The 21,360-nt window shown below is 51.0% G+C and overlaps 1 protein-coding gene across 1 annotated transcript; it reads left to right on the forward strand.

Moving 5' to 3' along the window:
* Nucleotides 1-662: 662 nt before the first annotated feature.
* On the forward strand, nt 663-6,257 carry Irx1 (iroquois homeobox 1). Its single transcript, XM_052742794.1, has 4 exons — nt 663-1,159; nt 4,192-5,227; nt 5,505-5,577; nt 5,816-6,257. The coding sequence occupies exons 1-4, from the start codon at nt 884-886 to the stop codon at nt 5,871-5,873; spliced, it is 1,443 nt and encodes a 480-aa protein (XP_052598754.1). The 5' UTR covers nt 663-883; the 3' UTR covers nt 5,874-6,257.
* The last annotated feature ends 15,103 nt before the right edge of the window (nt 6,258-21,360 follow it).

The raw sequence follows: 21,360 nt of genomic DNA on the forward strand, positions 1-21,360 counted from the left end.
TTTTTATGTTTGGAGAAACCTACAGAGCCGCGGCCACACACATCCCGCTTCTCCAAGTGCAAGGAGGCCAGCCATTTCCAGAGGATCTGTTGATAGGAAGTGGGGCCAGGGGGACGACCGACCCACCCTGCATCCGAGGTGTCACGCCACGCCTTGATTCATCCAAGCACTTCAACCAAATATATCCCACGGAGGTGCGGCAGAGCCAGCCCCAGAAGAGAGGCCGCTCGCCATAGACTGTCCCCTGGCCTCAGGCCTCTTTCCCTGCCGCCCCAGCTGCAGAAACGCAACCCCAGAGTTGCTTTTGTTAAAAGGGGGTGGGGGGGGACAGATCTCAAATGCAAAACCGGGTATCAGACAGCTGTAAACCGATGTCGACAGGTTGTCAAAAGCCGCGGGGGCTGGTTAGGAAGGAGGCTGCGGCCTCCGGACCCACACCAGCAGCCCGGCCGCGCGCGCCCACCGGAGGAGGAGGTGGCCCGGCGGGCGCAGGGCACCACGTGCTCGCCGTGAGGGGCGGGAGCGGCCAGAGAGGGCGGGCTGGAGGCAGGGAGGGGGCGGGAGGGGAGCCAGGGGCGGGGCCTGTGCTCAAGGGGATGCCAATCAAAGCATCAACTTCAAATTGTGTCTGAGAGCCCCGCCGCCGAGCGGAGGGCGGCCGCCGCAGTCGGCGCGCGATCTCGGATCCGGGCGCAGCCGGGAGCCGGGCGCCGCCAGCCAGCACAGGGCCCAGGAACAGCAACCGGCCCCCGCCCCGCGGGCCGGCCCGAGCGCGCCCGGCCCTCAGCCCTCATCCCCTCCGCGCCGCATCCCTTCCGATCCCGTCCCGGTCTCGCTGTCCGGGCTGTTAGTGTTGCCCTCCGTCACCGCCGATCCCGCGGACATGTCCTTCCCGCAGCTGGGCTACCCGCAGTACCTAAGCGCCACGGGCCCAGGCGCCTACGGCGGAGAGCGCCCCGGGGTGCTGGCTGCAGCCGCGGCTGCTGCGGCCGCCGCCTCGTCGGGCCGGCCGGGGACTGCGGAGCTGGGAGCAGGCGCGGGAGCGGCCGCAGTTACCTCGGTGCTGGGCATGTACGCCGCGGCGGGACCGTACGCGGGCGCACCCAACTACAGCGCCTTCCTGCCCTATGCCGCGGACCTCAGCCTCTTCTCGCAGATGGTGAGTGCTCCCGCCTCCCGCGCGCCCTCCCGGCCCGCCCGCGCTGGCGGGAGATCACCGCGCTCGGCGACAGCGGGAGCGGCTGGCCCAGCGGGGAAACCGAGGACCCGCAGGCAGTGTCTGGGAAAGGAGCGGGAAGGGTCCAGCGGAGGGGATCCGGCGGTTGAGGCCTCGTCCCCCTTGGGACTCGGGAGTGCCCAGAGGCCCAAGCAGTGACCCCCGCGCTCTTGGGAGGCTCAAGACCGGAGCCTGGAAAAGGGTCGCGCGCTAGTAGAGAGAAGCCTCAGGAGCAGGCCGGAGAAGGCAGCAGGCACTGGAGGTCCGGGGCAAATTCGCCTGGCGCGGCCGGGGCGACTGGGCAGGCCGGCCGGCCTCCCGCAGCAGCCAGGGCCGCTTTACCAACAGTGCCCTGGCCAGGCGGCGGGATTCGCCTGGGCGATGCTTGAGCTTTCCATTGGGCCCAGAAGACTTTGCTTCTCCCTCTTTGGCAGAGCAGAGACAGTTGCCCTCGACTTTGCCAAAAGGAAGCGGTTAAACCTAGTGGAGTCGGTCAAAAACATCCCAACAAACAATAGACATCGGCAGAGCAGACGTCTCTTAATGGCGTGTGTAGGAAATCATAGGGACCGGAGATTAAGAAATACTAAGTTGACATAAATTCTGGCTTCCGAAACGGTGTTTGCCTTTACTTTCGTAAGTTGCCAAAGTTTTCGTTTGATTTGAACCGAAAGGAAAGCCCTTCTCTACCCGTGTTACATAAGGTAGAATTAAAGGAGCAGTGTCCCATGGCTTAAAAAATAAATGGTGCCCTCCAATCTCCGGTCCCAGTAGGTGTCAGATGGGGGAGGGGGTGTAAATTTAATTCTCCGCAGGAGCATGGGCCCGTCTGTCCTTACAAACGATCAATTTTCCTTGCTCTGACTGAAAGGTCGGAGTGCTTAAACTTGAGGCCGCTGGTAAACTGCGAGGTGGGCGCGGGAGGCGGCCCCCACGGCCCTGCTATCTTCTGGATAGCGCAATTTCCATGAACCTCGAATTATTATCTCCTCTCCGGATAAACAGACCAGACCAGATTCCCTAGAAGGCTGGCCTCTAACTGTGCAGGAGCAAAGCGGCCGGCGCGTTTTCCCGCAACTTTTCTTGTAGTTTAGAAAGAAAGCCTGTTTGATTCTCAGTGGTCAGGCCAGCCGCCTTTCTGATGCTCCCAACCAGGAAGATCAGACCCCATTTTGTTCGGACAGCCTAGATGCCCCGGGAGCGATGAGAGATTTACAAGGTGCCCTTTCAAAAAGAATTCCCAGTAGAGACGAGGCCAAAATTTCTCCTTTACGATTACAACTAAAATACTTTTGAAAAGCAAGAAGTCTGTTTTACAACGACAAAGCCCCAACGAATTTGGGCCACAGAAGCCTTTTCCGAGCGGCCTCGACCACTAAACAAATTAGTCAAAGAAATATGCTTTTTATAACTTTCTTAGCTCTCCGACTTCTCCTTTGCTAACTTGGCGACTGGATCTTTATTTTAAAAACGGAAGATGAAGGGTTTTGTTGTTGTTTTTTGTGTTTTTGTTTTTGGTGTGTGTGGGAGAGCGCGTGTGAGTGTGTGTGTGTGTGTGTGTGTGTGTGTGTGTGTGTGTGTGTGTGTGTGGTGTTTAACAGAAATTTTGAATACAGATGTGAGCCATTTGGGAATGCTGCCTATGTGCTTGTGGGGGAAGGAGAATCTACTCCCTTGTGGTGAAGCAGGGAAGGTCCACAGGAGAATATTGTTGTTTAGTTTTGTTTTCTCTTTAAACTAAAGGGACAATAAAATTTGTTCCTTAAGGTGTTTGTGTTACCTCCAGGTCTCCTACCAGGTTCTTGGAAAGTAAGCTTAAATCCAAAGCCTCAGTGGAGGCCTAGCTTTCCAATCTTTTATGATCCGGTATTTGGAACCCAAAAGATAAAATTGTGAGTGAGCGTCTGTCTGGGCAATTTATGGTAATAATGAGGCCTAATGAGGCTGTTAGAAAGATAAAATGTTATTTACCAAAAAACCTGATGGGATAATTTGACTTGCTGTGTTTTACTACTGATGATAAAAAGAATATTGATTGCAAATAAATCATGGCCTCTAAATGCCTGCAAACAGTTTGTGTTTGCTCCGCCGCAGATCAAAGTCAAACTTAAGCGATAGATAAAGTAGTCCGAAGAGGCCCAGGAAACTGAACCGGTTCCCCTGAGCTGGTGCTGCCTGTGGCTGCAGGGCCTGGCGTTAATATTTTACAGGATAAGCTCTCCTTTTGTATTGAAAAAAAAATGCTTTTTGTCATTGTTGCCAAGGATGGCCAGGATTAAAATTTTAAATTACCTGTCACCACTACAGACCTCTAAGTGTGAGTGAACCATTATATGCAGATTAATTTGGGAGGCCAAAGGAGGACTCTGATTCTATTTTAAATTAGTAGGGAATTTAGACTGAAAAAAAAAATACCCTGGGTGGTTTATTGTGATTGAGTCCTTCAGGGTAGGAAGGAGGGGCCTTGAGTTTTGGGTGCTTCACTTTGGAGAAACTGTTTCATCAGTCTACATAAAAGGTTCCCTCTCCAGCTTCTGTAAGCTGAACTTGGAAATCTGAATTTTGTGAAGGGTTGGTGTTGGGGAACCAGGGTCCTGGGAAGATCAGGGTGGGGGCGGGGAGGGATCATGCTATCTTCTAAAAATCCAGGAATTCTAAAAGTTTTTCTAGAGTTAACCACAGGGAAAAAAAACTGTTTAGTGGAGATCCAGCGCCCACAGCTCCAGCCCTCCAGCCGCCTTGGTTCTCCAAAAACAGTGGTGTGTGTGTGTGTGTGTGTGTGTGTGTGTGTGTGTGTGTGTGTGTGTGTGTGTTCCTTTTCTGAGGCCGGTGAATCAGGTGAATCAGAGGCCTCCAGGGTCCACAGGAGCCTAGATCTTCTTTTCCTAGCAGCTGGAACTCATCTCTCCTTCTCTCTCTTTTCTCCCTCTATTTCCTTTCTCTCTCTCTTCTCTCTTGCTCTGCGGTTGCTTCAGGGCTCTCAGTATGAACTCAAGGACAACCCAGGGGTGCACCCAGCCACCTTCGCAGCCCACACGACGCCTGCTTATTATCCCTATGGCCAGTTCCAATACGGAGATCCCGGGCGGCCCAAGAACGCCACGCGCGAGAGCACCAGCACGCTGAAAGCCTGGCTCAACGAGCACCGCAAGAACCCGTACCCCACCAAGGGCGAGAAGATCATGCTGGCCATCATCACCAAGATGACCCTCACGCAGGTCTCCACCTGGTTCGCCAACGCGCGCCGGCGCCTCAAGAAGGAGAACAAGGTGACATGGGGGGCACGCAGCAAGGACCAGGAAGACGGCGCCCTCTTTGGCAGCGACACGGAGGGCGACCCGGAGAAGGCCGAGGACGACGAGGAGATCGACCTGGAGAGCATTGACATCGACCAGATCGACGAGCGTGATGGTGACCAGAGCAACGAAGACGAGGAGGACAAGGCTGAAGTTCCTAGGGCGCGCGCAGCGCCTCCCGCCCTAGCTCGGGACCAGGGCTCGCCGCTGTCGGCCGCCGAGGCACTCAAGTCCCAGGATTCGCCCTTGGGCCTGGCTAAGGAGGTTTCAGAGCCCGGCAGCACGCGCCTGCTGAGTCCTGGCGCCACGGCGGTCGGCCTGCAGGGCGCGCCGAACAGCAAGCCCAAGATCTGGTCGCTGGCTGAGACAGCCACTAGCCCCGACGGCGTGCCTAAGGCGTCTCCACCGCCACCCTCCAGCCACCCCAGCGCGCACGGGCCTCCCAGCGGCGCGCCCCTGCAACACCCGGCTTTTCTGCCCAGCCACGGACTGTACACCTGCCACATAGGCAAGTTTTCCAACTGGACCAACGGCGCGTTCCTCGCACAGGGCTCGCTGCTGAACATGCGCTCTTTCCTGGGCGTTGGCGCGCCGCATGCCGCACCCCACGGCCCACACCTGCCTGCACCACCACCTCCACAGCCGCCTGTCCAGGTTGCCACCGGGGTGCTCCACGGTGACAAGGCCTCCGCGCGAAGCAGTCCTGCACTTCCAGGTACCCAGCAAAAAAGGTTACATCCACTTGAGACAAGAGACCTAGACACGAGTGTCAGTGGTGGTGGGTAGGGGTGGTTTAATGCAAGGAGCTAGGCCTAGGTCTCTCTGAGGTGCTGAGCTGCACCGGAGGGCTTGTACCAGGGAGGGGTAGGGGCAGACATTGGTTGCAGGAAATGAGCTTTAGCGAGGAATCTGGCCATAGAGACCCTTCCAACCGGCTCACCCCACTACCTATACCCTTCTCCTAACCCTGTGCATCTTCTGTTTCCTCGCAGAGAGAGACTTAGTCGCCAGGTCGGATTCGCCCCCACAGCAGTTAAAGTCGTCCTTCCAGCCCGTACGCGACAAGTGAGTGCTTTTTTGCTTTTGTCCTGGGGCGGGGCGGAGCAACGCTGGGTGGCAGTGAGGGTCGTGCACTCATAATTGGGTAGCACTACCCGTCTAGCCTGCTCCAGTTCTCAGGAGCGGGGAGCCTGATGGGCTGCGGTCTAGCTCCAGCCCCCGCTCTGCCTGAAGAAGCCGGGGCGCGGTGGCGCTTGATCTGTCTACTCATGGCTGGTGTCTTCTTGCTGTGTTTCTCGTGCAGCTCGCTGGCACCGCAGGAGGGAACGCCTCGGATCCTCGCAGCCCTCCCGTCTGCCTGATTAAGGGTCGTCTTTTACTTTTGCGGGGGAGGGGAGGGGGGAGGGGTTGGGGAGGGAGGAGACGAGGGAGGAATTAAGACAAATATTTGAGACTTATGTAAAGGACAAACGTGACGGCGGCATCAGTGATTCTCACGCATCGCTCTTTGCAAAAAGGGGCTCATCCCGCCTAAGCGTTTGGGGGGTGGGCAGGCACTGCCTGCCGCTGGGGTTGATTATCCGATTCGGTAAATCTCCCCGACCCCGTCCCCGTGTTTGTGTCTTCTTTTCTTTGTTTCTTTTTTTTCTCCCTTTCTGTATATAGCGTGATTTCAGATTGTAAATAGCGCGTCAGCGAACTTGTTTAAATCATATATTTTTGTCTAATAAACTAAATGAAACGATGTCCACGCTGCGGCAGCTGTTTGTCCCTGTGTTCATGCGTTCTGGGGGGAGGCAAGGGTGTATGCGATCTTGAAATCCTGGGCAGAGTCCAGGGGCCCATGGTTAAGCCAAAGAGGCTCCTTTGGGAGTAGGGCCTTGGAACAGTGTTTCCACTCAACAAACCACTGTGTCGGGCATAGTCTTTCCGTGGTGGGGGTGGTTGAATTTGTTCATTTTGCTCCTAGGCCAATTTCTTGTTGGCAGTTTAATTCTTTGCCACGCTTAGACAAGCATTTATCTGGAGCAGCCTTTCTCAGAACGTAAATGGGTTCAATTTTAGGCAGTTTACAAAAACGATGTTTTAAAGTGGATCAAAATGGGGGAAAATGAAGAGAATTTCCAATCATACTCCCAAAGGGGAACTTCGGGCTCGAAATCAATTACTCACTGGTAGTGTGAGCAGTGCGTTTTGGCGGAGGGTCGTTTTCTGGGCAGAGCGTGGACGTAATGGAGTATGAAATATTGCTCGCAATGTGTTTATTTACTTGGTTAAATGCAAAGAAGGAGAAAAACGGAAGGTTCTTTTTAAGATCCTCATATAGGAGGATAGGGGAGATGGGTTGCGGTTCTGGGTTTCGGGGTTCCCCGCGCTTGTGATTCAAGATGCAGCTAGTGGTTTCAGGGAAAGGGGTGTGCGCGCGAGGGCGGGCCGCGCGGGGTGGGGGGGTTCTGGGGGACTGCGAAGGGCGCCCCTCTAAACCCGGGTAGGACGATCTGCGACCCAGCACCAACTGAAGCCCAGATCAAACAGTTCCCTAGAAGCCGGAACTGGGCTGGAGAAGATTGGGAGCCAGTGTCCCAACAAAGCGCGGAGGAGCTGCCATCCGGCTCGCTCGGGAGGGAAAGGAGCTTTGGAAACCACAGCCGAGAGTTAGGAGTCCAGCCACTCCAGCTTTGTGGCTTTATGAGCGGGTCGCGTGCATCCCCCCTCCAGCACCGTGGAAGGCTTTGCCAACCCGGAGCCAGGACTGTTGGGGGTTCTGATGATTGCGGGATTCGTGACGACTGTGCAAGTCAACATTAAAACTGCCGAAGGGGGACGTAAACTGAGGGGACACAGGCTTGGTGGGAAAATGCGAAGTCGTGTAGCCCCTCCCCAGCTTGGGCTCAGCTCTTCCCAGCCGCTGGGGACTTGCTCTTCCCAGGCTGTTCAGAGTCGGTGCGTGCTTGGCAGCGCTGAGTAGCGGAAGACTGCGTGTCTTTCACCGCTGTTCCTCGCTTGCCCAGAGAACCAACTGGCATCTCCACGCACTGCCGCCGCCACATCACACTCAGGACATGTCCCCTTCTCTCCTCAATTCTTCCCACCCTGGCCCACCAGCAGGGTGAGGATTGGGCTTCTGGACCTCCAGGCTGGAGAGAGGGTCTCAGAATCGCTGCCAAGGCAAGTGACTACCGCAGGTGGGATCACGTGTCAGTGAGCCGTAGATCATGGGGTGCCAGGGCAGCTGAGGAGCTCGGTAGCCCAGATAGGTGGACCTGGGTCCGGTAGACGCCCTCTGTTAAGCTAGTGGGAAGCTCCGAGGCCTGAATGGACAAGCTCGAGGCGCCCTCTATGGTCCAAAAGCAGAATGGGGCCTTGACCCCTGCTGGTGGTGTTTCTAAGGCTCCTTGAAACCCTGAGACAGTTGGGCCTTGGGGCTCCCTGGGCAAGAGCATGGATTTGTAGTGACAAGGCTTAGTGCTTGTTCCTGGGATCAATCATGTGTGTGAGCGTGTGTGTGGTGTGTGTCTGGGGGGCTGCCAGGCCACTGGCATCTGGAGGCAAATGTGGGCCTTGGGCTGTAAGCTCGGTTTTCAGTGTCCCGATGGGTTCGCTGAGTTAAAAGTACCTTTTAAACAGCCCTCCTTACAAAGGTGGCATGGGGCCTGCTATCCCTGGATCCTTCACCCCAGAGGCTCTGGAACGGGATCCCTAATGAAACTGCATCTCTAAAGAAACCTGACCACCCGTGGCTTGTGTCTGGAATGAGGAACTGGGTACCCAGGCACGCTTGTGTGCTGGTCAGACCGTCAAAACATGCTGGGAGAGCCGTTCTGAGTGACTGTGGGAAGCAGCAAACTGACTCTAGTGGACTCCTCCAGCCCAGACAGGTAAGGTTCTTCTTTTTCACATCTCTGAATCTAAAAACTGCCTGTGTGCCTGCCCACCTCCATTTTATTTCCCTTTTTTTCCCCGTGTATAAGATGTTTGTCAGGTGTGGAGGAGGCTGAAGTAGCAGGTTCTCATCTGACAGGATCCTAACAGTTTTGGTGCTCAATAGTCTAGAAGGTGGGCTGAGCAGTCTGGGTCCCCCCTGAGAACCAGCCTTCCACTGTGTGCACATCAGGTCTCCAGTTAGAACAGCTTTTCTTCAGTGAAAAACTAAATATAAATTTTTAATCAAGCCCCCAAAGCATATTTTGCATTGTTTGTTTACCTTTCTCTACAGTTGCTATACACGAGTAAATGTATCCTTGTGATGGATGCTGGGTACTGAAGGGCTTCCACCTTGCTTCTAACATTAGAGCCACAGAAGTTCCTTGGGAAGTTTTTGCCTGGGCAGGACACTTTTACCCCACAACCCCACAGGTATCATCCCCAGTGAGGCGGCAACTCTGTGATAGGAAATTTGGAGACAGGGGCAGGTGTAGGACTCTCCACAGAACTGGTGGTCTCTGAGCATCCCCTTCCTCCCTGTGGAAAGGTCGTGTGGTGTTCAGGGCAAACTCTTTGCTGCTGAGCTTCTTTGGAAGTTTGCTGGAGGACACAGAAGGATGAGAAGCATCTCTTGTCTAGGGCCTCAAGCTCGAGGGCCTAGGTCAGCCCTCCCAGCCTGGCTCCCGTGGAGTGGGCACCAGGACCCTTGACTGAACCCTGCTGGAACTTCTGCAGTCTCACTGCTCCCATCCAGCCCTCTTTCCTCTGATCCATTATATAAAAGCACATTTATCTCCCCACAATATGGAGAATTCATATTCATATCTCCATTATAGTGGTCTGACACTGATTAATGTCATATGGGCCTCGGCTCGGAAGGGCGCCACCCGATGAATCATGCCCTGCAGAGTTTCAGTTGTCCTGTGGTCCAGACACAGGCAGAGAATGTTAAAGGAGAGAGAAAGAGAGATGGAAGACAGGGCCAGACACAGCACCTGGGGGTGCCTTGGATCTGGCTTTGAGTCCATCCCCCAAATCCTCCAAGCTTCAGGAGTGGGAGCCCAGTGCAGTCCCTAATCAGTTCTCTTCCTTCCCTCCCTCAGGGGTGCAGAGAACCCAGAAGTGCTCCATCTTATAAAGAAATTACCCATCCCGGGGTTGGGCCTTCCAAAGCAGAGACTCCGGTTTGAGGACACTGGCTTAGGAGTTTGGCCGAGTATAGAACAGGAAACGTGTTCCCAGAGTGATTGGTAATTTGCCAACAGTCACTGCAAATGGAAAGGCTGAAAAGAGGGAAGGCAGAGTCCAGAGAGGGTCACTTGTTGGGTGATGTGACAAGGGGGAGTAGGGTCTAGGATAGGACCCCACAGTGGAGCAGCCATGTCTTTGGAGAACACCAGTCACAGGGATTTTCAAGGCCAGACCATTTTCTAGGCAGCTCTGAACTCAGAACACTGGGGGAGGAGTCAGCCAGGCCTTGCAGGGGAGGGTCTCCTGAGCTGGACAGGGAGCCTAAGGGTACAGGATTCTGGGTTGGTGGGCAGTGAGGGAGAACAAGGATGTGGCTCTCGGAGGCAAAGCTGTTGAGAGAACATGTGAAACGGATTGGCCGTAGTGTTGGAATCCAGGGTAAGGAGCCAGGAGTTAGAGGAGCTGAAGTTGGGCCATGCCATCAAAATGATGATGGAGCCCGCTCAGTTGGAAGGATTTCTTGGCCTGTGGGTGGCTTAGGGTGTGAGATGCCCAGAATGAGGGAGCCCCACCTCAAAGGCTCCTTGCCGCTGCAGCCCAAGGAGCTGCCTTGGGTTGAAGCTGGCAGTGAGTATTCAATTGCACCGTCTCCATGCAGACCCTGCAGTGATCTCAGGAGCAGTTCAGCTGCTGCCTGAGCTTTGCAGTCTCGAGTGTGCCCCCATGGAGCAGGCCCACTCTAATTATGGCTCCAGAGCTGGAGCTGAAAGGCCTCCAAAGGTCATCCCGTGGGGGCTGCTGGAGGCCTTTGTATCCTGGAGACTGGTAACTGGAGGCAGATCCCCTTCCCTCTGGAGAAGGTGGGACCAGCTCAGGGGGCCATATGTCAAGGGATACCGGGTCAGCCCAGCAAGCCCAGCCAGGGCCCTACTCTCTAGGGGCTGTTGGACATGCTTTAGCTTCAGGTGAACAACTTCTATGGACTGTGGACTTTATATCAAAGCAGTAAATTGTGTATTTTAATAGCCGTTTTCATTGAAGAGAAAAGCTTTGAAAATCACCCTGCCACCATGGTGGAGGGCCCTTGTGCAGCCTCAAACCCTAAGGTTGTTTGAGGTGGAGCAGTAGACAGGAGAGTGGCCCTGAGTCTGGAAGGGCACACGGAGTGAGCTGGCCCCTTAGAGAGTTTTCTGAGTGTGGCACAAGGTATTAGCAGGAGTAGGGCCCACACAGGACTCAGCGGTGTTGGTCTGAGACTTGGAAGTCACTCTGATGCCTCCGTCAACCTGCAGAGTAAGAGCACTCACTGTCCTCTAGGCAACCAGGGGTCCTTGAGCAGGGCCCAAGTACCAGCCTTTTTTTTTTTTTTTTTTTTTTTTAATAAACCACTGATGGTTTTCTGAAAACTCCTGGGCTGTTCCTGGTTCCCCAATCCTTCTCCCAGCTTTTTGAGTATATTGGTTGTCCAAGAGGATGCTCTGGTTAGGCTGAACAGAGGGCCGAGGCAGGGGTGTAAGAACCACCTAAGGCCAGTTCCTCTCCGATCCTGCCCAGGAGGCTTCTGGACCCACAACCATAGAGGCCTGCTCTGGATCATGGACTGTAGGCTAAATCACCTAAACAGAGGACTTTTATTTTGAATTCCAAGTTCATCTTCTTTTAATTTCTTTCCTTTCATTCCCCTCCACACCTCCTCCCCCAGTCCACAATGGGGAAGAAAGTAGCCTGACCTCTCCCCTAGTTATTTTCCAGTTGGGGAGATGGCTCTTGGTTGGTGCTGTGGAACCTCAAGAGACGGGAGAGGACCTGAGTGCTGGAGTCACACGATGCAGAAGACCAGACTGAGCTGGTCATGGTCAGTCTTGGAGTCTTTCCTGTCTCTTCCCATCAGCTTGTTTGTTGTTGTGCTTGTTACTGACATTTAAGTGTATGCTTAATTGATGGTTCCTTGGAAAGCTTCAACAATGTCAGGACATATTAAAAAAACAAACAAACCAAACAAAAAAGGACTGCGGAGAGGGTGGGTGAGAGGAACGAGCAAGGTGCGGGCTGCCCTGAATGTTAAAAAGATCTCACAATGAAGTGATTAACATTTTTATGAATAAAATTAATCACACATTAGCTCAGCAGTGCGTACATCTGAAAGCCAAGTGCACTTCGGCAGCCCCTTGCTTGCACCCACGAACTTTTGGGGGGCCCCTGGGTTCACAGCAAGCATGCAGCCCGCAGGGACCTGAGAATAATGGGGGGCATTAAGTCAGTAATAGATGTCTACTTTTGAGGCACTGACAAAGAAAATAATTAAAAATATAACCCTCCCGACAGGAATGTTACCAAAGCAGCCATCATTTTGTGGATCACCGTCTCTTTAAGAAAACCTGAATTGGCACGCCAGCCATATCCATTTTCAAATACGTACATACAGTCCTGAGGACTGGGGCCACAAAAAGCCTCTGAAGGTGAAACGGGGCCTGCAGGCTGAGTCTCGGTCCCAAAGTGGCACCCTGGTCTGGCTGACCCGTACTAGGCTCACTCCCCTGGCAAAGTAGGAGAGACTGGAGGACAGACTAGACCCTCTGTCCTATTAAAATCTCTGCTCGCTCCCAGATAATGAAGTGAGATTTCTCCTCTCTAGCACGGTCTCCCCTTCTGCCTGCTTTCTAGTCTCTGGCCACTGTGGTTTTGGGATTACTCCGGCGGCAGGCTGTACAAAGGGAGGCGAAGCCATCTGAAGTGCCACTCCACCGCTGCGGTGAAGCAGCTGCGTTGCCATTTTGTTGATGCCCCCAGCTCACGTGTGCAGCAGAAGGTGAAATCAAAGCGGCCCGTCTTCCTCAGTTCTGCACATTATTTTTCACCGCTGTGGCGAATCTCTCCGAGCTCCGTGAACCAATAAAACAACGGCCCCTGTTTGAGTTGATATATTAATATTTACTGAGGATTTGCAAGGTCGGGGCTAAATGTCAGCAGATTGCTGGGGCAGTCCTGTGGGGGATAATTAAACACATCTCACAGCGGTTCAGCTTCCTAACATCTTTATTAATCTTTTTTTCCTTCCCTCCTGAAAGAGTACATTGAAATATTGCTTCTGCAACCTCAGAGAAGCCTCGGAATAAGTTTAATAATAAAACACTGTGTTGGCAGTGTTTGCTCCTGACAGTTTCCGAGCTCTTCCCTGGCAGATGTTCGCGAACAGGGAAGCTCTGATGTGTGAATTATCACCAAGCTGTTGGGATTCTCACCTGTCTCGCCATCAGATTTATCCTGACCAATTTGCCAAGCATGATAATGTTGTTTCTGTGATTTGATCCAGGCACTGATGGTGCCTGCATGGCCCGTTCTGCCGGGCAAGGTGACGGAGGGCTGTGTGCTCCCCAGGCCCGCCCACTTTAACGTGATTATAGTATGCACTTTAGTACAAGTTCGACAATTCTCTTTAATAAGCTTCATAATTAGTGTTGGAATACCTCATTACAAGTCATTGCCTGTAGCAGCGCTAGGCCAAACCCCCTTCTGCAATCTGATTTATTTTTTATCAGGCAGCCGGAACTGTCTGGAGTTTTTGTTTATATAATGGGGTCCTGCATTAAGCCCCCAGTGTAAAAACACCACCAGGAAACTAATTGCTTCTGTGTGGATTCACCACAGATGTGTCCTGTTGATCAGAATGGCATATTTCTGACTTTGGTCTCCTGTGGTGACTTCTATAAAAGATGAGAGGCAGCAATACCAGTGTGCTAGGCTCCACTTAGATTCAGCCTGGCATAATTCAAAACGGGAGTGTGAAGGAGGTCCACATTAGGTGAGTTCAAGTTTCTGGGAAACATTGCTCCTTCCTGCCCTCTTCTGATATCTGCCTTGTTGGTTTATACTTGTGGGTGTTCATTTACTCCAGCGGAGTGGGAAGTGCCCTAAGAAGTGAACAGTTGGGAGTCCACATGATCTGTGGCTGAAAGACCTTTTTTACAGTTAGGTTCACAGGTGCACCCTCTCGGGACGACTGATCACCTCCTCCCAAACTTGACATTACCACCTCTACAAGCATCTGCTAAACAGAGCCTGTCTAGCTGCCTGTCCTAGTGGATGCTGGGACACAGGCTTGGGGAACAGTCCTTTGGTTGAGTGTGTTTCCATATTGCTGGGCTCTGCCTGTGCCCTCTGAGCTGTTCACAAGGGGATCCTGAAACTCAGAGCTTTTCTACTTGACTCTTTCTGAAGCTACCTGACTGGTCTAGTTGTGAATTACTCCCACTTGCAACATTTCAGGTTATTTTTGGGCTCCCCATCCCTGGATTAGAGCTGTGACTTGCTTGTTCAGTTCTCAGCATGGAGACTCTGGACCAGGATCTCGCCCTTCCCAGGTGTTAAGATTCCTTTGTTGGTTTGCTCCTCCTGGGGAGATCCAGAGTGTCTGCTCTTGTAGCCACGTCTGAAGTTACTGCTGGTTTCCTTGCTCACCACAGTTTTAGTTTGAGCTTGCAAATATAATCTCAGAGAAATTGGCAGACAGCACTGCATTTATGAAAGAAAAGATTAATGATGGCTGTAGTGATAACAAGGAATCAGGTATGCTTAGCACCTGAGAAGTCAGAGACCAATTGTCTCCAAGGAAGCATCAGGCGTTTTGTACCAGTACCAAGAAGACTTAGAACTGTCAGTTCATATGCACAGAGACCTGTTGAAGGGGGAATTCTGAAGAGGGCTATGACTCACCAAATTAAGACCTTGCCATTGCCAGCAGATGAAGGTTACCCCAGCTCTCAGGCAGGGGGTCAGTGCCCAGCAAGAGAGACAAGCTGTACCTTGCCTGTCTGCAATAAAGGCAAGCCAGTGAAAGATGGCTTCATGCCTATGTACAGAGAGTCCATGGTTCAAGAGGGAGGGAGAAATCTGAGAGGAGAGAGGGGAGAGTAGGGAAGAGGAGGGAAAGGAAAGAGAAAGGGGAGAGGGGAGAGGGAAGGAGCTTTCAGAGAAGCTCACCACAGTATACTTGCCTTCAGCCTCCTCCCTAGTTTCTGTTTTGGCAGGATTAGGGTAGACTCCAGGAATCTGAATCTTAGGTAGGGTCATGCTGAAAGCTACAGTAGAGCCACCCCATGGGACAGAATGCCACTTGGGTCCTGAGATGCACTTCCTGTTGCAGAATCAGCATGTGTTACTTTTCTGGGTTAATTGTTACTTGAACTAGAATGGCAAAGTTCTGAGCAAGTTGATCTTGAATGGTGAAAATAATCTGTGGTAGCCATAGTAGGATTCCCTGGAGCATGGTGCAGTACCTGTCCTGTAGCCAGCTTCTTAGAGGCCATGCTAGTCCTGGCAGACACATGGATGGTTATACAAAACTGCCCATGACGATAGATTGTTGTAAAAACTCTACTATATCCACAGTCAGCAGGACCATGTTTTCAATGCCCCACAGCAAAAGAGGGATTATAAAACTCTGCCTTGCACCCCCTGCAACTCATGGCGGGAGCTGGAATGCCTTGCAAGTGGTGCAGTTCAACCAGTAGCTGCAGCTTCTCTGGGCTCTCTCATCCAAGGCTGGGTCTGAGCAAGTTCTCCTCCCATCTACAACTCTCCAGTCATTTGTTCAATTAATCTGCACCTGTGCAATGTTTTCCTACACCCTCCTTTTAGCAGTCATGCAGCTGCTAATGTCAAAGCGGTGGCAGTTGTCTAAGACTGAGCTAAAGGATGTGCGAAGGGGAGTCTCCCACTCAGTGCACAAGCCCACTGAGGACTGCTGATGGGACCTCAGTTACACAAGCAAGAAAGAGACTGGAAATATCAGTAAGAAAACAATATTGTGAGAGGTGCAAATGATAGCTGAGGGCTGGTGTACAAGGCTGGAGAACTTCTCACTGGCAAAAGGTATCTCAAGGATGAAGTTCATGGCAGCCAGGGACCACCTCATCTGCCTTTCTTAGTCATCCACAGTGGGAAGTAATGATAGAAAAAGAAGTGTGTGTGTGTGTGTGTGTGTGTGTGTGTGTGTGTGTGTGTGTGTGTTGTTCACATGTGGAAACCAGAGGTTAAGGTCAGGTGTCTTTCTCTGTTGTTCTCCACCCTATTTTTGTGACAGGACCCCTGAGTGAACTTGGAGTCTCCATTTTTGTTCCAGCTGCCTTGGCTGGCCTGACAAGCCAATGGATGCCCTGTCTCCCCACACCCATCATTGGGACTGCACATGATTTTATGTCCTGATTTTATGTGGGTTGTTGAGACCTGAACTCAAGTTTTTTTGTTTTTTTTTTGTTTTTTTTCCGCCATGAGTAAGCACTTCACCCATGGTGTCACTTTCTCAGTCCCAAAGAATTTCTCAACCAAGTTTAAAACCAGCTTAATCCATGGGACTCAAGTTGATTCTTTCCCCTGGGAAATATATCTTATTCCTAAGAAGAAAAACTGGGGAAAAATTAGTAAAAATATTCCCCAATCTCCTTGAGCATCAAATATTTGAAGGAAAAAACAACAACAAAAAATCTTGATAAGATGTACATACATGAATCACAACAGTCGGCTTTGGCTTTCCCTAAAAAGCATTCTATTTTGAACCTCCAATATTTTCAGAATTTTGAGGCGTTCAAAGCCTATACATTTGGGTATACCCATCCATTATTTTGAGGGGTTGAGTTCAACACACATGTTTCTGATATATTTGCAATTATCAAAGTCCACTGTTCATTTGGATGGCTTTTGAAGTTCAAGCACCCCTTTGAGGCTCTTAAAGTCATTATGCAATCCCCCTTTAATTTTGACAGCCAAAGGGGACATCTCTTCAGGGTTGTGCTGGCTTCACACTCTGTGCACTATGTAGTCTTTCAGTTTCTTTGACAATTTTTTAAGGAGTATGAAATCTGTGAAATGTATGTTCATGTTGGCAGGAGAGTCAAGTGGTTCTTGGGGAAGATGGTCCCCCTTACTCCCCATGGTGAGGGATGCAAAGGGTCTGTTTTTCTCATGTCCTGTCTTTAGAGGAGTTTCAATGGGGAAACCAAGGATGAAAACTTCATTTGGGTGAGCCACAGTCAGTGCATGGAACTGTTCACATAGTAACTAGATGTTGTCCACCTCACAGTCTTAAACAATGTCTACATAAAGACTGGCCCCGACAGGACAGCTTCTGTGGGCCTGTATTCAGGCTGATTTGTGGGTCATGGATTGCCCATGCTCACTGCTGCAGGCGTTGACATTTACCAGTCTTCCACTGAATGGTGAAACACTGACTTTTACGGAATTTTCTGAAAGTACACTTATGGCTGTCTGACAAGATGGGACTCTTTCTTGTTGACCAAGCAATAGTCATGCAGAACTGTACATGCAGAATGAATCTGTGTGGTTCTGACTCTGCCGTTATTCCCTTGATCCCTTGGAACTGAGCTGGTCCAACTGGAAGTCAATTATTATTATTTTTTTAATTTTAATTCCAATTTTTTATCATTACTAGGGACTAATATTTATTCTCTTAAGAATACTTTTATGCTCAAATGGGACAGGCTGGCATGTCACTGACAACATTATCTATGCAGAACAAAGACACCAGCTTTCTGTGGTCAAAAGCATTTTGCTGTTCTGTAAGATAGGATCCAACAACTCGGCATTTCCCCTTCCCGATCCTCAGACCTCCTCTCCCAGAGCATGGAGCATCTCTTGACATTTCTTCTTCTCCTCTCTTCCAGGATGGGCAAGGAGACAAATAAGAATAGGCACCCTGAGGGCTTTCCACAGACATGTCTCAGTAGGTCACTGGGGATGGTCTCTCTTCAAGGGATCAGCCAAGTGGCTCAGGCATCCTCCTCCTGGGATGCTCTGTCTATAGGTCTTGGTGCTCGAGAACCATAGGGAAGGAGGCCAGACAGTGAGTCAGCACATGCTGCTACTGCTTTCTCCTCCATCTTGTTTTCCTTAGCTCTAGATTGAGCCATTGGTATTTTAATCCCTTCAAACAACACTCATTAATTAACAAATACACTATCACTCTTCTCAGTAGGCTAAACAAGCTGTAGCCTACCAATGAAAGCTCATTTCCCTCTTCCTGTGTGTGGCCAAAAGAGGCAAGGGACTCCACTGACTTGGGTTCATCATTATGTTTTTCATGGCTCACTGTGGTACTTGCTGAACCACAGAACAACGAGAAAACCTGTGTCTTTGCATTTCCTTTATGGACCAAGGGACTCTGTTCAGTAGTCCCGCCTGGGACTCTTACACCTGTAATGGCCTAAAGGCAAACACGACATGCATGCCTGTGTGTTTATTACGGTTCTGCAAGTTCTGTGGGATGGGGTTCCGGATCCTGCCTGAGCAGCATGCTGTGTCATGGCTAACTTCCGTCTGAGCAGACAGCTTATCTTCAGTCAGCTAGAGGCTTGAGAGTTTTGCCAATGTCTTTCATCAGCAGGAGGGGAAGCTGATGCAACCTCTCTGCTCTTGGGATGGTGCTGCTTTCAGGACTGCAAGAGAGGCACCTTCTCCTGCGAGGTTGGACCTTACACCGCACATTGCAGCAGAAGGAAGGAAGCTGTGTCAGGAAGGTAATTCCAACAGAAGCTGGTCAGGCACACAAGGTTTTCATCAGAAATGCCAGAGTTACTCCAGGAAATGTTGGGAGATATCTGCCAGTAAGAGTGTTTCTGCATGGGGGCAGAATTACTTGATGCTCTAGACTTCATGGTCTCTCCTGCTTCTAGAACTGTCAATTAGTTCAATAAAAAGACTTTTGAGTTGTTTTGGTCTTCATTGTCCAAGTAGCTCATGTGTATGTATATATGTGTTTGTGCAGATGTGTCTGTGCAGTGTGTGTGTGTGTGTGTGTGTGTTGTGTTGTGTGTAGGTATGTATCTGGAAGTCGGTGCCCCTGGTGTGTGTTTTGTTGTCTCAAGTTTTTTGTTCACTAGCTGTCATCCTCACTCAGAAATATATGTCTCCATCACAAACAGAAAACCTGGGAATGTCCCCAGCGGTATTACAGCAGCCTCTGGTGCTCCAATGCAAACCCAGAACAAATGCTCAACCCCAGCCCCGTTTACACATGACACAGTTGCTAAGGGGGATTAAAGAGAATAGGAAACAAAAGGACACACACACACACACACACACACACACACACACACACACACACACACACACTTTGTAGTTGAGAGGCAAAAGAGTGAGAAACCAGACCCTGCTTTTCTGTCTCTTCTCTCTCTGTGCTTCATCAAAGCTGCCCATGGTTCCTCAGACACTAGGAAGTGCATCACAAGCTTCCTGGGAGGAAGGGTCAATGTGGGCAAAGAGGAGTCATAGTGGTTCTGTGTCAATAGGAAGGGAAGGCCACCACTTAACTATAGGACATCTACTCTTTTGCTGTACTCAAGGTTTAATCTCTGTTGTAAAAGACCTAATGATTGTTTTAAATAGTAAATGAGTGCATTGGGGAGGGGAAATGGGTATTGTGGGCAGACCTGTGCTTACATGGGGAATGCTATCCACTCTTAGAGTCATGGATTCAATCTTACAACTAAGAAAATGGATCCATGTGTTTATAAGAATGTATGCATATGGAGATTTCTACTGGGCTGATAAGGGAGACAGAGGGTCCAGAGAAAATGGCATTGACCTTCATTAAGGTATGGTTTGCTCATGCCAAGTTCAATAGATCCACCAGGTTCAACAGATTCTTTCTCTGATGGTCAGCCTTCATGCCCTGACTTCATTACCCAGGCCTGGAGCCAGACCCACCGGGTGGCTTTCATTGACCTTGGGACTGGTCCAGGAGAGCCTCGGATGTGTGCTCCTAGGTATCAAGCTTCCCAGTATTCTGGCTTAGTCATGCTGTGATCATCCTGATGCTGAATCTTTCCACCCTTCCCATTGGCTGGATCTTGGCAACATAGTCTTGTGCTTTTTGAATGTAAACATCAAGACCCACAGCTCTTCCAAAAAGCTGTCAAAATTCACTTTGCTAATAGCAACTGTTTAGTTTCTGGGCCTATGCCATATGCCAGGCTTTGGGCATGGAAGATGTTCAATGTGTTCTCATTTGCATCTGGGGTCCTATACCCAGCCTGAGTCACATTCTACCTGGAAGACAGCTGCCTCCCAGGGGTGGAGGTCTTCCTGCAAAGAGCCTCACCAGAGTAACAGGCAAAGTGGATCCTGAGGCAAGGGCTTGCTGCTATGGTCTCACTCTGCCTCCGTGCATCACAGAGACCATCCTCAACATTGCACAAATGGTTTGCACACCCCTCTGCTAGACTGATGCATTCACCTCTAGCACTCTATCCAGCCTGGTGGTGTAGGTGGTCATGTGGTGAGTACTAAGGAAACTGGTTTGCAAGTTACAAGGTGACAAACATCACAAGTAAGCTGCTTGAAGAGGTCAGGTGACCCATGTGGAGTGAACAAGTCAGTGGCCTCCCTCTCCTGACAGCTCCCTGATGTGGTGTGTGTCTTTCACACTTCCCATTGGCTGTGCACACGTACAGTGTTCGCACCAAACACACTGCCTTCTTGTAGTATTTTGCTTTCTGGGCCTCTTGCAAGAGCATTCTAAGGGAATTTCCCTGCAATTAAAATATGAGCACTAAGGCCCCTGGAGACAAGGCTGGCTGATGCCATTCTAGGCCTCAGTCCTTCATTTCCCGGCAGATGTGGCACCCTATACTGGAATGTCCCAAGAGCCTTCAGTGGCTCAGCCTTCTTTTCTTGGTGGGGAAACAAATTCATTCAATTAGCTCTTTGCCTTTTGGTCTTGGTGTGCCCTGAGAGCATTAGTCATTCCAGAGCCTGATGCCCCCCCCCCACTCCAGGCCTGGAAGAGAGGTGTCTTGGGGAAAACAAAGAGTGACAGAGCCTTCCTGTGGGTTGCCAGGGTCATTTCCTATGTGTTTCAGATGAAATATTTAAAAATAAGAACAGCTGGGAACTATGTGCTTCCAAGTTTGGTTTCAAACCCCCTCTATGCACCCCCCTTCCCCACCCCGGTCCCAGGTTAAAGCCATTGGTGGAAACAGTTAGCCTCTCTATATTCCAGGATACAGGCAGGACCTTGTAGGATTCTTATTTAATTATGTGCAATATTAATGTTATATTGATTATGTTATTGCCTGTAAATCCAGTTGCTTAATAAAGCTGCAGGCATTTTGCAATAAAGTTTCATTTGCAGTCAATTAAAGGGTGTCAAGGGGCAAGGAGCTATGCAAGGGGGGCGTGGACACTAAGAGAGAAGGTCCGGGGACGGAGGGACCTCGGGTCTACAGAGAATGGGTCATTTGTGCAGCCGTAGGAACACCGCGCACGTGGAAACACGCAGACGTGGGGAGGCAGGGGGGAGAAGCAATCCCGCAGCCCTTATTTTTAGCACAGGGATCTGGAGATTTACAAAGGGCCGTCCGTACCTTTGCCTCTCGAGCTGCACCAGGGCAGCATCTGCGGTGGGCAGGATAACGCCTGGTTTAACAAGTTGAAGGAAGTGATAACTGCCAGTACTGAGAGCACGTGGGGCGGGAACAAAGCATACTTCTACCACTAGTCATGCTTGCGTCCAAGTCAGAGGAAATGCCATCACCCTTCGACAATCACATCTGCCACCAATATCAGGCCACATGTGGTCCGCCTTTTATCTCCTCGCACAAATCTCATGTCCTGATTTTTAGCATCTCATGCTGAATTCAGGTCACTGTAAAGTGAGGGCATTTGATAGTTTCTGTCTTGTCTTTCAGGGTGTGCCAGAGATATGGGTTCCAATAACCA

This window comes from Peromyscus californicus, unplaced genomic scaffold, assembly GCF_007827085.1.
Source record: "Peromyscus californicus insignis strain IS unplaced genomic scaffold, ASM782708v3 Scaffold_18__1_contigs__length_77618521, whole genome shotgun sequence".
Taxonomy (NCBI): Eukaryota; Metazoa; Chordata; class Mammalia; order Rodentia; family Cricetidae; genus Peromyscus; species Peromyscus californicus.